The 13,798-nt window shown below is 43.3% G+C and overlaps 1 protein-coding gene across 1 annotated transcript in view; it reads right to left on the reverse strand.

Annotated features, from left to right (window-relative positions):
* The window catches only part of p4hb (prolyl 4-hydroxylase, beta polypeptide), a 10,860-nt gene extending 2,829 nt beyond the window's left edge, over positions 1 to 8,031 (reverse strand). The window contains exons 1-8 of the mRNA XM_069713904.1: positions 7,543 to 8,031; positions 4,672 to 4,878; positions 2,736 to 2,869; positions 2,472 to 2,609; positions 1,307 to 1,411; positions 1,070 to 1,195; positions 735 to 935; positions 394 to 514 (exon numbers count right to left, since the gene is read on the reverse strand). Coding sequence (XP_069570005.1) covers positions 394 to 514; positions 735 to 935; positions 1,070 to 1,195; positions 1,307 to 1,411; positions 2,472 to 2,609; positions 2,736 to 2,869; positions 4,672 to 4,878; positions 7,543 to 7,681 — 1,171 coding nt within the window. The 5' untranslated portion in view covers positions 7,682 to 8,031. The remainder of the gene's footprint in view (positions 1 to 393; positions 515 to 734; positions 936 to 1,069; positions 1,196 to 1,306; positions 1,412 to 2,471; positions 2,610 to 2,735; positions 2,870 to 4,671; positions 4,879 to 7,542) is intronic.
* Positions 8,032 to 13,798: the final 5,767 nt, after the last annotated feature.

Here is a 13,798-nt window from a genome sequence, read left to right on the forward strand (position 1 = left end):
TAACAACCAGAGACGGAAAATTCTTCCAAAAATAGTGCAAATTTGGATAAGGAGCACTTTAAAAACAATCCCGCGGCTATATTTAACCGGCTCTCTTTGGGCGTCCGGGTCTGGTGGCTAAATGAATTTGTGAGGAGCCGGTTTGAGGAGGCGAGCGGGCCTCGAGCATCAGTTCTGAGACATTTGAAAAGGGCTTAGCACGGCTGAGATTCGAGTTTCATGCGCCGAAGCTGGAGGCCAAATCTTGTCCCATCTATGGGCAACTGACTGGCAAAAAAAATAAATAAATAATAATAATCCCCCTTCGACACCTTCGTCCGAACGCCACCGACGGCTTGCGTTTTGCAGGTCGATGGTGGAAGAAAACGCGAACGAATGAAAATGGCTTCTCACAGAATTCGACGAAGACGTTCTTTGAGGGATCGAACACGACCTCCTCGAAGTTTTTGCCCACCAGAACCTTGACGGGGCTTTTGTCCCAGTCCCCTGGGATGTCCTGGCTCATGAGGTGCGGCTGTGGCGGACAGAAGAAAAAAAAAAAAAAACAGTAATTAAACTCACGGGGCTCTCGAGGTATTCTCAAGAGCACGGCTCAACAGGCAAACTGACGTTAACGGGATTAAGGCTGTAATTAAAAAAAAAAAAAAAAAAAAAAATTGCACTCGTGCAACCGTCGTCACATACTCGGGCTGCAAATTCAAGTCCTACGTCGACACCGGCGGCTCGTCGCTCACCTTCAGCTTGCCGTCGGTGAACAGCGTGCAGAACTTGGTGATGCTCTCTGCGGTGATGGCGTCGCTCTCGGGCTTGTACTTGGTCATCTCGTCCTCCAGGGTGATGAGGCGGATGGCGGGGCACTCCTCCTTCTTCAGGCCGAAGAACTCCAGGATGCGCTGGTTGTCGTCGACGTCGCTGTCGATGAAGATGAAGAGGATCTGGGGGGGGAGGGGGAGAGGAGGGGGGAGGGGGAGGGTTGGATCAGAGGTCAGAGTTGGTCTTTTTTTTTTTTTTTTTTCCTCACACAGGTTACTAAACGTGGTTTATTTCGGACCCCGGACGGTCCACCTACCTGACCCTTGAATCCCTCCGCGGCCTTCTTAAACTCGCCCATCTTGTCCTGGAAGTCGGAGGCAGCTTTGGGCAGGAACATGAGGATGTGGGACTTGATTTCTCCGCCGAAGATTTTCGGGGCGGTCTGCAGAAGACGAGAGAGTTTGTCGTGTAAAAAAAGGGGGGTGGGCGGGGGGGTTGCTTGTTGAAAAAAAAAAACCCCAAAAAAACCAAAACGGTGGCGTTCATAAATTACCTGCTCGGTAAACTCGATGACCAGAGGCAGCTGGTTGGACTTGACGAAAGCCAGCAGCTTCTCTTTGCTCAGCTCTCCGTCGAAGGTGTTGCGGCCTTCGTCGAACTGCCCAGGGACAAAAAAAAAAAAATACAAAAAAAATGGAAACGTTCAGATGCAAATGTATCACCCACCTGGTGTCGCGTCTAGTCTGCCCGTGAACACCAGACAAGGATTTACCAGACAAACCACTTCAAAATCCTCCCCCCCCCCAGGACCAAAGGGACTCCTATTGGGCGTTAAGAATAGCAGAGGTACAGCTGTGCCAGGCAGCGCTTACTGGCACACAATAGGAGAGCGGACATTCGGCCGGCGGCCCACTGCCAGCCTCTCCGGCACTGAAACTTAAGCTCCCCCATGAAATAAACAAGCGAGACAGACTCCCCCACCTCCCCCTCTCTCTCTCTCTCCCCCCGGCTGTTTATTAAAACTGAGCCCCGGCTTTGGGAGGGTTTTCTTAACTGCAGGCCACATGTCAACCGTTTTTATGTCAGGGTAGAGTTACCGACGGGAATAAGGAGGGGTGGTGGTGGTGGTGGTGGGGGGGGCAGGGTTGCCAGGTTGGAGACATTTGTTGCTTTTCAAATCGCATTCTTTTTATTTTCAGTACGTCCTGCAGCTTCCCTTACAGAGTGACGTGTTGCAATTTTGCAGTGTGCATGAAAGTGGATATGAAAGTGGATATGCTAGTCGATGTGCCGTCTCTCCCGCTGCAAAGGATTGTGGGTCAGAACGCAGGACGTTTGGGCTGCAGACCGCAGAAAACACGGCCGGACGTAGTAGGGACATCCTGGTACTTTTGGCATCCTACATTTCACCTACTGGGACGCGCTACATCTTTTTTTTTTTCCGGCGTACGAAACGTCAAGAGAAACGGCCTTCGAATTACGAGAGATTACTCTTCGCTGAGGGATTAAGAGTCCGGGACTGAAGGGGTTAAATTCCCCCGGGACACCCTCGCACGCCCACGTTGCTTCACGTTTACTGCCCGACTCCCTGGACCTTGATCCAGTTTTGACAAGTCGACCGATAAGAAAGCCGAATGACCTCTCGACTAAAACGGAGGCTCGTCGTTCGTATCGGGGATCGTAAACGTCGGCGTGCTCGGAGGAGGAAATGACCTCACCTTCTTGAAGAGGACCACGCTGTCCTTGGACACCTCGAACTTGGCGTAAACGGCGTCGCTGGAGGTCAGGGCGAAGGGAACGTCATCCACGGCTTCGGCTGCTCTTTCGAAGGCCTTGGCGCCGTCGGAGTCGGCGTCCTACACGCGGGACGGGAAGAAGAAGAAGAAGAAGAAGAAAAACCCTCACCTTCAGATAAAAGCACCACGAGCGATTAAAGCTTCTCTGATACCATAAACGGACACGGGGAGACGGGAGTCGGTCACCTTGAAGAATCCCAGGACGGCCACCTCGTTGTCGGCGATCAGAGCCTCGGCCACGCTGACCTCCGTCAGGGTGTTGACGGCGGGCCCCGTGCGCTTCTTCAGCCAGCTCACCATGTCGTCCGCCTGCCTGCCAGCTGCAACGCAACACAACACAACGACGGACGTCAGAGGGCGCGGACGGGACGCCATCTCGGCTACGTTAGAGAGGGAGGGGGGCGGAGCCGCCGCCGTCAAGAATTTTCAAAATTAAGGCGTCAGAAGTTGCTCCTGAACTAAAGCGGTTTTAAGTTTTCCGCCGCCGCTGCTGGACAGAAGAAACGGTGTGTGTACCGAGTGCGTTAAACACAGGGGGGCGCGCAGCCCGACATGCAGGAGCGCTGTTTGTTAAGTGTACCGAAGGGGGAAGTACGTCACCTGGAACACGACAAAACATCTCAACGTAAACATCCGCTATAGTATTTGAGTGCATCTGCACAACCTTCTTTGGTCAAACTGAAGACGTGGAGGCAGGAGAGTCCGCCCTCTTCGATTTACAAGAGTTTAAGTGCCTCTAAAAGTGCAGCTCTGACAGCTTCATTTGTTTACGGGTCGGTATTTAAGGGGAAAGTGAAGGGGGAAACCTTACTTGCGGTTTTGAGCTACTCGTTGTCTGTTTTTTTTTTTTTTTTTGCACCTCTTAAATGTTGTTAAAGCGTTTCACACCTTTTAGATGAAGCCTGAACTCTTTTAGGAATTTTTTTTTGTTGAATTTGTAAAATTTTTGTACACAAAAAAAAGGGCCATTTCCCTGCTTTTTTTTTTTTATTTTTTATATATATATACTCACATTAAATAGTCTTTAAAACACAGTTTCTGATTTATTCTAATTGTGAAAAAAATATATAATTGCACCACATTAAACCGACAGAGTTCAGGCTTCATCTAAAATGCGGAAGAAGCTTTAAAAACCGTAAGAGTCGCGAAAAAACTAACATCTGCGAGGTTTCCCCTCAACTTTTCACTCAATGGGATGATTCGGCGTCGTCGCTCGTTTTCACTTTCGCACCCAACTGTTGTCGTTTCGCGCACTAAATGAAAATCATTACGCCAAGTATACGAGGCTGTTAAAAATGTGTTTACTTTTGGATTGAGCCAATTAAAAAAAAAAAAAAAAAAAAGGGCCCTGCGGTGAGACGGAGCCGGTGATGCAACACTGCAGCAACTCCGCCGAGAGACACGTGTTGATGATGCAGCATGTGAAAAGTCTCGGTCGCTGCGTGGGAGGCGGGAAAAAAAAAGAAAGAAAAAAGGCCGGATTTAAGTCCGAGCGGTCCGTTTCCACGACCCGCCTCTCTCCCCTCCCGTTGCACACCGAGCCGGGCAGAGAGGAGACGACGTGAGGAAATGCACATCTCTCCACCGCAGCTCAGCCTCACCATGGGAGGAACGGGAGGCCGCCGCCCACTTTTTTTAAAGTCTCAGGAATGGTCCTGGAAGCCGATTGGCTGGCTTGCCGCTCATTCTGTGTGGATCGTATTACCGGCATGAGGAAAAAAAAAAAAAAAAAAAAGTGAATGAGGGCTGGCTTTTGGTTGTTTCCGAGATACATTTTATAAAATAATATTCACTGGCTTTTACTTATGATTACATCACTTTGAGAGGAAAAACAAAAAAAACCACCCGATCGTGAAGGTGCATTGAGGGAGGAAAGTCACAAGGTGGCAGGGATGTCACCCAACTTCCAAAACTGCCGCCTTGGGACAGAGCTGATGTGCGAGCGCGCCTTCGTCTCATCTTTAGAGACGAGGGCCAATAACGTCCAACGTCAAACTCGCATTATCCGATCATTGATCAGCGTATTGATCCGCGTTTGCTCGGCGCTTCGCCACAATGACCGTGTTAAGACCGATGTTCATTTATACGTGTTTTACTGAGCAGAAGCCCCGTTCCCACTCACCAGAGTACTCCTTGGGGGACTCCTTCTCGCCACCCTTGAAGAACTTGATGGTGGGGTACCCCCGGACGCCGTACTCCTGGGCCAGTTCGGTCTCCTCGGTGGCGTCCACTTTACCCAGGCGGATGGCCGAACCCTCGGCCTTCAGCATGCCGGCTGCCTTGGCGTACTCTGGAGCCAGGGCCTTGCAGTGGCCGCACCACGGAGCGTCTGCGGGGGCAACGACAAATATTTAAAACACAAGTAGGCCCGTCGCCGTCATCTCCCAATTGTGATTATTTGAGCTGACCATTAATCTACATTAAAAAAAAAACAAGCCGGATGTAAATAACAGAATTGGAGACGAGTGGAGAATTAGCGCCACCGACTGTTTGTCTGAAGGACTTCAACTTCTAATATTAAACCTACTACGCTTCAAGGAGCGTCTGTTGACTTTAACGTCACGGTTTTAGTTGCAAAGCCAAACACCAGAGACAATCAACGGCTCTCCTTCTTTTTGGGGATTATTGTTAAATTATGATGAGGGATAAATGACAATAGGGACATACAATGAGTAGAAAGGGACAATTAATTGTAATTATTTATATGACAACTAAACTATACGACAGCAAACACTTCACGATTTACAAGAGTTTTTAGTCGGAGCTGTGAGGAAGGTAACAAACTTTGACCCTGTACTTTGAAACATAAAAAAAAAAAAAAAGCCTTGTCATTCAGCAGCATTACAACATCATTTTCATTTTGAATCTATTAATTGTGACCTTGAACCATAGCGGCGCATCGAGGTAGATAAAACCACTCAGTTGAAGCTTAAATAAATCTCATTAAAACACTTTACTTCAATCTTATAAAACTAATCTTTGGCCACACAACTTGTGGCTGGGTGCTTCTCTGTGTGCCGCCATTAGCCTGCAAATGAGGCCTTTAGGGGACATCTGTAAATCGCAGCGTCTGCTGAATGCTTTGCATGTGACGTGTCTTATGAAGGAAGCTTGGTGTCTTCATGCAGCTTTAAAAAAATAATAATAATAACTGTCCCAAGAGAGAATTTTCATGCACTGACAACAAGTTTGTAAGTAAAATAAATAAAATAAAAGAAGAGAATAAAATAATTTCGGTCGCAGACTTATGAAGCCTCTTTTATCGTGTCGAAAAACTTTTGGTTGTAAATCAAGACTCCTTCGGTTGCGAGCTGAGTTGCAATTAAAAAGACGAGGCCTACGCTGATGGGCGAGGCGGGAGTTTCAATAGATTTGATCAAAGTTTGGATCGAAACGTGTGTCATTCAGGAGCCCGTACTGAAGTCAAGCTATCGGTATATAAAATGTCCAACTGCAGCCAAAAAGCTCGAGACATTCGATCGATAACGGGATAAAAGAAAAGAAAAGCGAGCCTTCGCATTTGTGCAGCTCTATTCAACAAATAAAAAGTTTTATTTTACTTTTGACACGAATGACCAAAATTATTAAAAGATTGTCAAAACCAAATCAATCCTAGTTGTTATCCAAGAACCAAAATCCCATTAATCAGGATGTTTTCGCACAACTTAAAATGAAGTTACCGATTTAAAAAAACAAAAACAAAAAAAAACATTTTATTTTTTTTAAAGGGAACATAAAACTTAAATGGGAATTTCTTTCTTTCAAGGAGGTCTGATAAATACATTCAACTCAAGGGGAACGGTTTAATTTCTGCTGTGGTTTCACGTCCAGTTGTATATTTGTTTAGAGCCTGGACACCAAATGGCTCGTCACCATATCAGAAATGACACGTCGAGTTAAAAAAAAAAAAAAAAAAAAAAAAAATCTGCAATTGCATCAACTTCACTTCTTGACAAAGAACAAAACTGATGTCCAGGTCGATTTCCAGGAGCTCGCAGATGAACTTCTGTAAAAGTACACGTCAACCTACTCTTCACCCCCCCCATGATCCCGCCCAGCTGACGAATACGTGGTCAAACAAAACAACAAAAAAACAACCCACAACGTCCTCCCTCCCATCAGCACACCCATTGGAGAGTCTTCCTCCGCGGAGGCCTCTGACTGGTCCGACTCATCCGTCACACAGTCCTGAGAGCAGGTTACCCAGTCCGACAAAAAAAAAAGTGAAGCGGGATGGGCCCGCAGGCTATGAAGAAGTCCTCGTGGAAAACAAAAAACTAATCCTGATATTAAAAGGAGGAGGAAGGAGGAAGGAGTAAAAATGCTAAAAAAAAAAAAAAGGTTTTCAAATAAAAAAAGACGTGAAACTAAGTGACGGGTCTGAAACCGCAGCAGGCAATCGAAACTGACCGATTCACTACAAAGACTTCTATTAAAAGAAAGAAAAATAAAAATCTATTAAAGTCTATTTGCAGAGACGGGTCCTGCACGCGCGTGCATAGTTCGTCAAAGATTTCTCCTGCGCGTGCACGAACCTTAACTTGCAAGTTTTTAATTTTTATTTTATTTTTTTTGCCTCCCCCCCTCCACCCATCCACCGGAGGCCAAGTTAAAGCAAGGAATATATATAAAAAAGAAATCAACCACAAAAAAAAGCTGCGATACGCGTGAAAAGTTAACAGGAGCTCGGAGGGGTGGATGGGGGGGTGGCTGGAGGGGTCACAGAGCGCTCAGCTAACTTCGGCATTCACGTCCACTCGAGATGGTTCAATTAAAAATTAAAATAAAAAAAAAGAGTCTGACAGAAAAGGAGACTCGGTCGGTTTCACGCGCAGACTTAAAATAAAATAAAATAAAATTAAAAAAATCACAAGTGTCAAAGTTTAACGCTATAACACCGAGGAGGGGGGGATGTGAGCTAGCTTAGCATCGCGAGCCGCCGGTGCGGAAGGACAGCCCGAAGAAGAAGAAGAAGATTATTAAACGAGCTTACAGAATTCAACCAGGATGTTGGGGTGAGCCCGGAGAGCCTCGTCGAAGTTACTTTTCTTCAGCACCAGGACGTCTTCCTCCTCGGCGACGTCAGCCCCGCTGGCCGCGGCCAGCGCGCAGAAGAGCACAAACTTCAGCATAGTTAGCGTCGAGTTGTTTTTTTGTTTAGGTGGTTGGTGGGTGGTGTTTTTTTTTGTTTTTCCTTCCCGGCGGAGAGACGACGGCGGGCGGACACGGTTCGGCTGCGGAGACGGGTCTTTAGTTTCTTGCTTCTTTTCCCCTTTTTCTTTTTTTTTTCTTTCTTCGTTGTTGTTGTTGTTGTCGTCGTCGTCGTCGCCTCGTTTAAGGTCCGGAGAAGGAGCGAGCTGCTAGTTCGTGTCTGCCGCTACGAACGTGGCACCGCACGCAGAAACCGGAGGGGTCAGCCGCACTGCGCATGCGCCTTTATCAGGCCGAAAAGCAGTTCGTGTTGAAATGTGACTGGACCGCAGCGCGCGGCACCTGGAAGTGAAAGAGAGGGCGCTCCCGCTGGCATTCCTGCACATCCAGCCCCCCTCCTGGTAGAGGAGGTGGCGGAGAAGGAGAGAGGGGGGGAGAGAGAGCACATCTTTCTTTTCTTTTTTTTTTTTTTTTTTACACCAGTGAAACGATGTACAAATTACATGCGTAATAAAAAAATAAAAATAACGCACTGTCAGCAAACGTTTTTTTATTAAATGATGAAAGTAAACGCAGTTACTGTGAAAAATGCCCCGATTTAGAGTGTTGTATTTATCATATATAAATAATATTGGTTTAATTTTTTTTTCTTCATATTTTTCTTCATATTTTCTATTCTATTATTATCTTATTGCTTCCTGTATGCTGCTGTAGCGGAAAAAAAAAAAAATTCCCCTGGGGGATTAATAAAGTAACTACCTAACCTAACCTAAATTGTTATTTGCCACAGTAGGGACAATTTCAACATACGGTACTGGTAAATAGTCCAATCTATAAATAGTCCAATCTATTTATATATATAAGACACTGCATCTGCACTAAATCCCACTTTTATATCATCGGCTACCATAAAGCAGTCAATGCGACTATCCAACTTTTAAGAGTTTATATATTATACCACCTCTTCTTTGTTCTAGATCATGTCAACCACCACTGATTTTGATCCACTGAGTTCATTATTTATTTTCTTTAGTTTTGGTTTTAGTACAAAAGAAGCAAACAATTAGGTTTTTAATTCCCTTTTTGACTCAAGTTGGAGGTTTTAATGATTTGTTATTAGACTTATATATATATATATATATATATATAACACTGCACCAATATGAACATGTATTCTACCGTTTAAGATTTTTGACCTGAAAAGTAAAGCCATTGGAATAAATGCAGTATAGTACAAAGCACAAGGACCTCTAAATTGAACTTATTGAGTAAATGTAGTCCTGCGTATATTTCACCACTGTGTGATAACAGCAAAAACACGATGTTTACTGTCAATCATTTTGTATTCGTTTTGTTTACTTATTCACTCGTGTCACTTTATGAATTTTAGGTGAAATAAGTAAATTATCTTGCAACATTTTTTGTTTTTTTACTCTATATTTTCTGCCTGTGTCAGAGCTGTGGGGTAAATGTCAGAGTAACTGATGCAACTATGGGAGGAAATGAGGTGTTTTTCTGTTTGCAAAGAGAACAAAGTCTAAATGATGAGTAATACTTCTGTGTCACATGGTTTGTTTTATTAACACCTCTCCACAGGCCTATGTACAATCAACACCTCAAACTGCTAATAATAATATGAATAATTATACCAATTTTTCCTCTTTCAAATTGTTTCCGAGATGATTCTTAGAAATAGTCAGTAGTTTCATCTGGGCGGACTTTGCTTGAAAAATTTCAAAGGCAGATATCTTAAATCCTGGGCAAATAAAATCGAACTTATTAGTGTTGAAATACTGGAAGTATATGAGAAAATTATTTTTAGTAAATGGGCTCTTTAAGGCAAAGTTGAATGTCTGATTTAATTTGAGACCAACCACATTTTAAAAAAAATGGGAATTAACTGGATATTTCCTGAAGCTTAATTTCCTGCTTTTTCTCATTTTACAGTGATCACAGGTGTAGCTTCAAAGAGAGGACAGCTAACATTCATAAATTAGATGTTTAGAGATGTTAAGAGGAAGTTTCAAGGCACAAACTAGAAAACCCTCAAGGCTATAGCTTCACTTGTCGAAACAATTTGCCTCGTATGGTATTGACACTTGGAGGTTTAAGGAAACATTAGGCGTAATGTATCTGCAGGTTAATGAGGAACTAGAGAAGCAGTTTATCAGGTACGGTCAGTGCTCGTTTCCTGAAATATTACAGGGCAGGTTTGATTGGTGCAGATTGAAAGAAACAGTCAGGGGGCAGGGGGAGGGAAATAAATCAGCTTAAAGGTGCAGCTCCTTAATGCAAATAAGGGACAGTTAAAGGTGGAAGGAAGATAAATATGCACAGGCAAATTACGTCCTTTGTTTATTTGTTTTGTTGGTATAAAGTGTAGGCAAATTTAAGCCCGCAATCTATTAATCCTAAGGGGTAGACGAAAGGCTGTGTTTGTGAATGAAGGTGTAGACAACAGGGTGTGATTGTGAATGTGTGAATGAGAGTGAGAGTACTGTGCCAAACCAAAAGGTCACAGGGGGAGGTCTGCAACCTGTGGGGTCGCATACTGTGGTTCTTTGAGGCATTAACAGGAACAGAGGGCTGTCGCGAGGACTCCAGGGGGGTGAAGGAAGACAACCACCACCTCCACCAACCAACAAAGGACACATCAATACACATGACTTTTTGGTGTCTGTACTATAAGAAGACTGGGTGAGGGAAAGTCAGGAGATCAGACTTCCTGAACTGACACATACTCTGTTGCGGTCAGGGAAACATAGTCTGGACCCAGAGCTCTGTAAACTTGATTATTCTGTTGCTGTTAAATAAATATCTTGAAGCCTGACATCTTCTCTTATTGCCTCATTAAAGAACACGCAGGACTGGGGGCTGACACATATTGGCTTTGTACTAGCAGGAGCCCAAGTCCAACACTAGACAGCCCAAAAGCGTGGCTATCTCACGTTTTTCCTGTTTTAGACTGGCGTGTCTATTTCACGCTTTGCCGTGATACCGGTGGGGGGAAAAAAAAACGTACATATGTGAAACATGTATTTAGCCCGTGCGGGAAAAACGTGTGGATTTGGAACATTTTCATGGTGTATTGTGTCCTTGTAGATTCTTATGTGAAAACTTTTCCCCAATTTTTTCCCCCCATATGTTGTAACATGTTGTAAACTTGTATCATACATGTGTCTACGGGTCAGATTTCGTGCAGACGGCCTGCAAAGTGAGATTCACGATCAAAAGTTGGTTTAGTTTCCTGGCAACTGGCTTTTCGGACAACGTTTGATCTTATTAGTATTCATAGTCTCCCGTGCGTCGCTGTCTTTGGAGCTATTATGAAATATGATGCGGTTGCCATAACAACATGAATGATTGATCAGTCAAGGTCGCGAACATCATGTATTTGCACAGGAGGTGTTCAGGAAATGACCACGCTACACTGTGGGCCGGTGTTTACGTTGCTTCTTTTTTTTTTTTTTTTTTTTTTTTTACTGGATTCTGTCAATATTTCACAGAGAATAACAGATTCAGTGCGGTAATAGTGTTTGTAAAACAAGGACGAGTCACTGGTGCCGTGAACTTAAACGAGTCCCAACAGTTTGACAAAGCAGGGAGCTCCGTGAGAAGCAGTTTGACAGTTTGTCACTTTTTACTCTCGGTTTGGCCACATCCTGTAATCCGTCACACTGAAAACACCTAAATAGTCTCCCTTCATGCGAAAGTCAGACTTGCTGCATCACACTTTTACAAAGCAGTTGACGTCACGAGGAGAACAGAAATTACACAGCAACGAGAGACTTGTCATTGAAACCCGTCAGATGCACTTTTTATTCTGTCAAAAAACCGTCAGCGTGGAGTGCTGCTCGGTTGTGTGAATTGTTGTCCCTGTTGGTGCTCTCCAGTTTGGGGATCCATCGGTTTGAGTTGAAAACTTGAAAAAGAAATCTAAGACACTCAAGAGGGTGATTCATTAAAAAGCCTTTAATCAGTCACGGTTATCAAAGTATTAATCTTAAAATATCTGCATTTGGTTTCTAGTCCGGACATTATGTTTCCTATCATGTGTCTTTACCTGCTCCTGTTACTGGCTGACAGTTCATTGGTCCGTACTGGTCATGTGACCACTGACCAACACATATAAGGAACAGCCCAAAGGCAGCTTGTTTGTACCCTGATGAAAGCCTTACAGGCTGAAACGAGAGTTTTTTTTTTTACTATGATTGAATAGCCATGACTGATTAAAGGCTTTTTAATTAAACTTCTTCTTCTTTCTGATGACGTAGCTTTTGTCATGTTGAAGTTAAATTTATAGAATCATTATGTTCTTCTTTTTACCGCACTTACATCTCAGTGTGATACCAACCGCGCTTTTCACATGAACTCTCGAGGCTTTTTTTTCTAGACATGAAACAATAAAGTCATTGAAAAAGGGAGAGGTTGTCTGTTTATCTTGCGAAGGGCAAATTTTAAATGCAAATATTTCCCTTGCTGACAGCGAACTCTGAAAATTTAATCTACTTTTTAATTGGCTGATTAACTCATACAGAATGTAACCAGGCAGGTGAACCCTGAATAGTCTGCTATGTGATGACGTGAGATGGTAAGGCTAAGAAATTAGCTTTGCATGCCAAATTCAAATTTTGCAAAGTAACGACATCTTTTTTTTATTTTTTATTTTTTTATGAGTGTGGTGGTGTGAAGTGTTTCCTCCTGAAATATTATGAAGTTGAAGAAAAATATCATATAAAATGGAAAATACTAACTTATTTTACACTTGGTTTGCAATAATCATAATAATGTAACTTCAAAGGAGGACTTTAATGAGATCATACCTGATCTTACATGCTACATTATTGTAAATGCAAAACTGCAAACATTAAACTTAATCCTATACAGTTATAGATTGGATTTTCTCTCACAGAGACAAAATCCCTCTGCTTTAGTGACCCGATAGCTGCGTTAGAGGAAATGCTGTCAGCAGTGAGTCTCCGGTTTGATTCCCGGTCAGCAAGTTATTTTACTGCACGTCATTTCTTAAATCGAAGGTTTAAATGTTACGTGGCTGTTGCACGTGTAAAGAAAGCCAATGATGTTATTTATGCAAGGTCATTGAGCAAAAAGAAAAGTGTCACACTGCACAGGATGTACACGGTGACATATGACTAATGGAGGTACACTCTTGAAAAGCAACATCATTTAACAACATCTGCAAAATACACACGTCTGACTTCACAATATAGTATTAAATGGATAATATTGATCCAGTGTGTTGTTCCTAATTTGTTTTCATTAAATGTGCCAGAACAGTTCATTTTATAGGGAAATGACACATTCCTTCCATGTTTTTCATCTATTTAAAGACGAATGAGATGAATTGAACATGCCGATAATTTCGTCCGTGACATCAGTGTCCGCGTTGTCCATTAAAAACTCGCGTCAGTTCCCCGTAATTGAATGTCCTCTTTCGATAACCTCAAGGACTCCGGGGTCCTGCACTGGGAGCGTTGGCATGGCAACAGCACATTTAAAAAAAAAATTCTATTCTTTCTTTTTGGTTTTTTTTTGTTGAATAAATGTATTTAAAGGTGAACACTCATCCCCCGTCTCTCTCTCTCTCTCTCCCTGCCTATGCTGACATCCTGATTAAAACCACATTAAGCTTTAATGACCTGACTTCATCAGAACGGAGCGGCTCATCTTTCATTCATCTGTCCTCCTGCTCCGAATCCAGCCTGCTTATTACTGAACGTCCCGATGCACTCATTCATATGAACGGGAAGGTTTCATCTCTGCTCTTTACGTCCTTCTGGTTCACTGAAACGCTGAACCTCCTGCTGTTCATCACTAGAAAATCCACAGAGATAAATCATAATATCCATCAAGTTGTGTTCCCAGAATATCTTAATACAACACTTAAAACACAAAATAAAGACTCATCTACATACACACTGGTGATAGTAACATTTTTCCTTAGCAAACTGAAATAAATTAAAACTAAACTTCCACAGACTCTTGAATAAGAAAAAATAAAATGGAGAAAACAAACAGCTACACTGGAAAAAAAATAAAATAAAAATAAATATATATATATATAAAAGTCATGATAA

The sequence above is a fragment of the Brachyistius frenatus genome, unplaced genomic scaffold, assembly GCF_029030835.1.
Source record: "Brachyistius frenatus isolate BFR_SWC_R1_liver_20210118 unplaced genomic scaffold, ASM2903083v1 Contig_123, whole genome shotgun sequence".
Lineage (NCBI taxonomy): Eukaryota > Metazoa > Chordata > Actinopteri > Embiotocidae > Brachyistius > Brachyistius frenatus.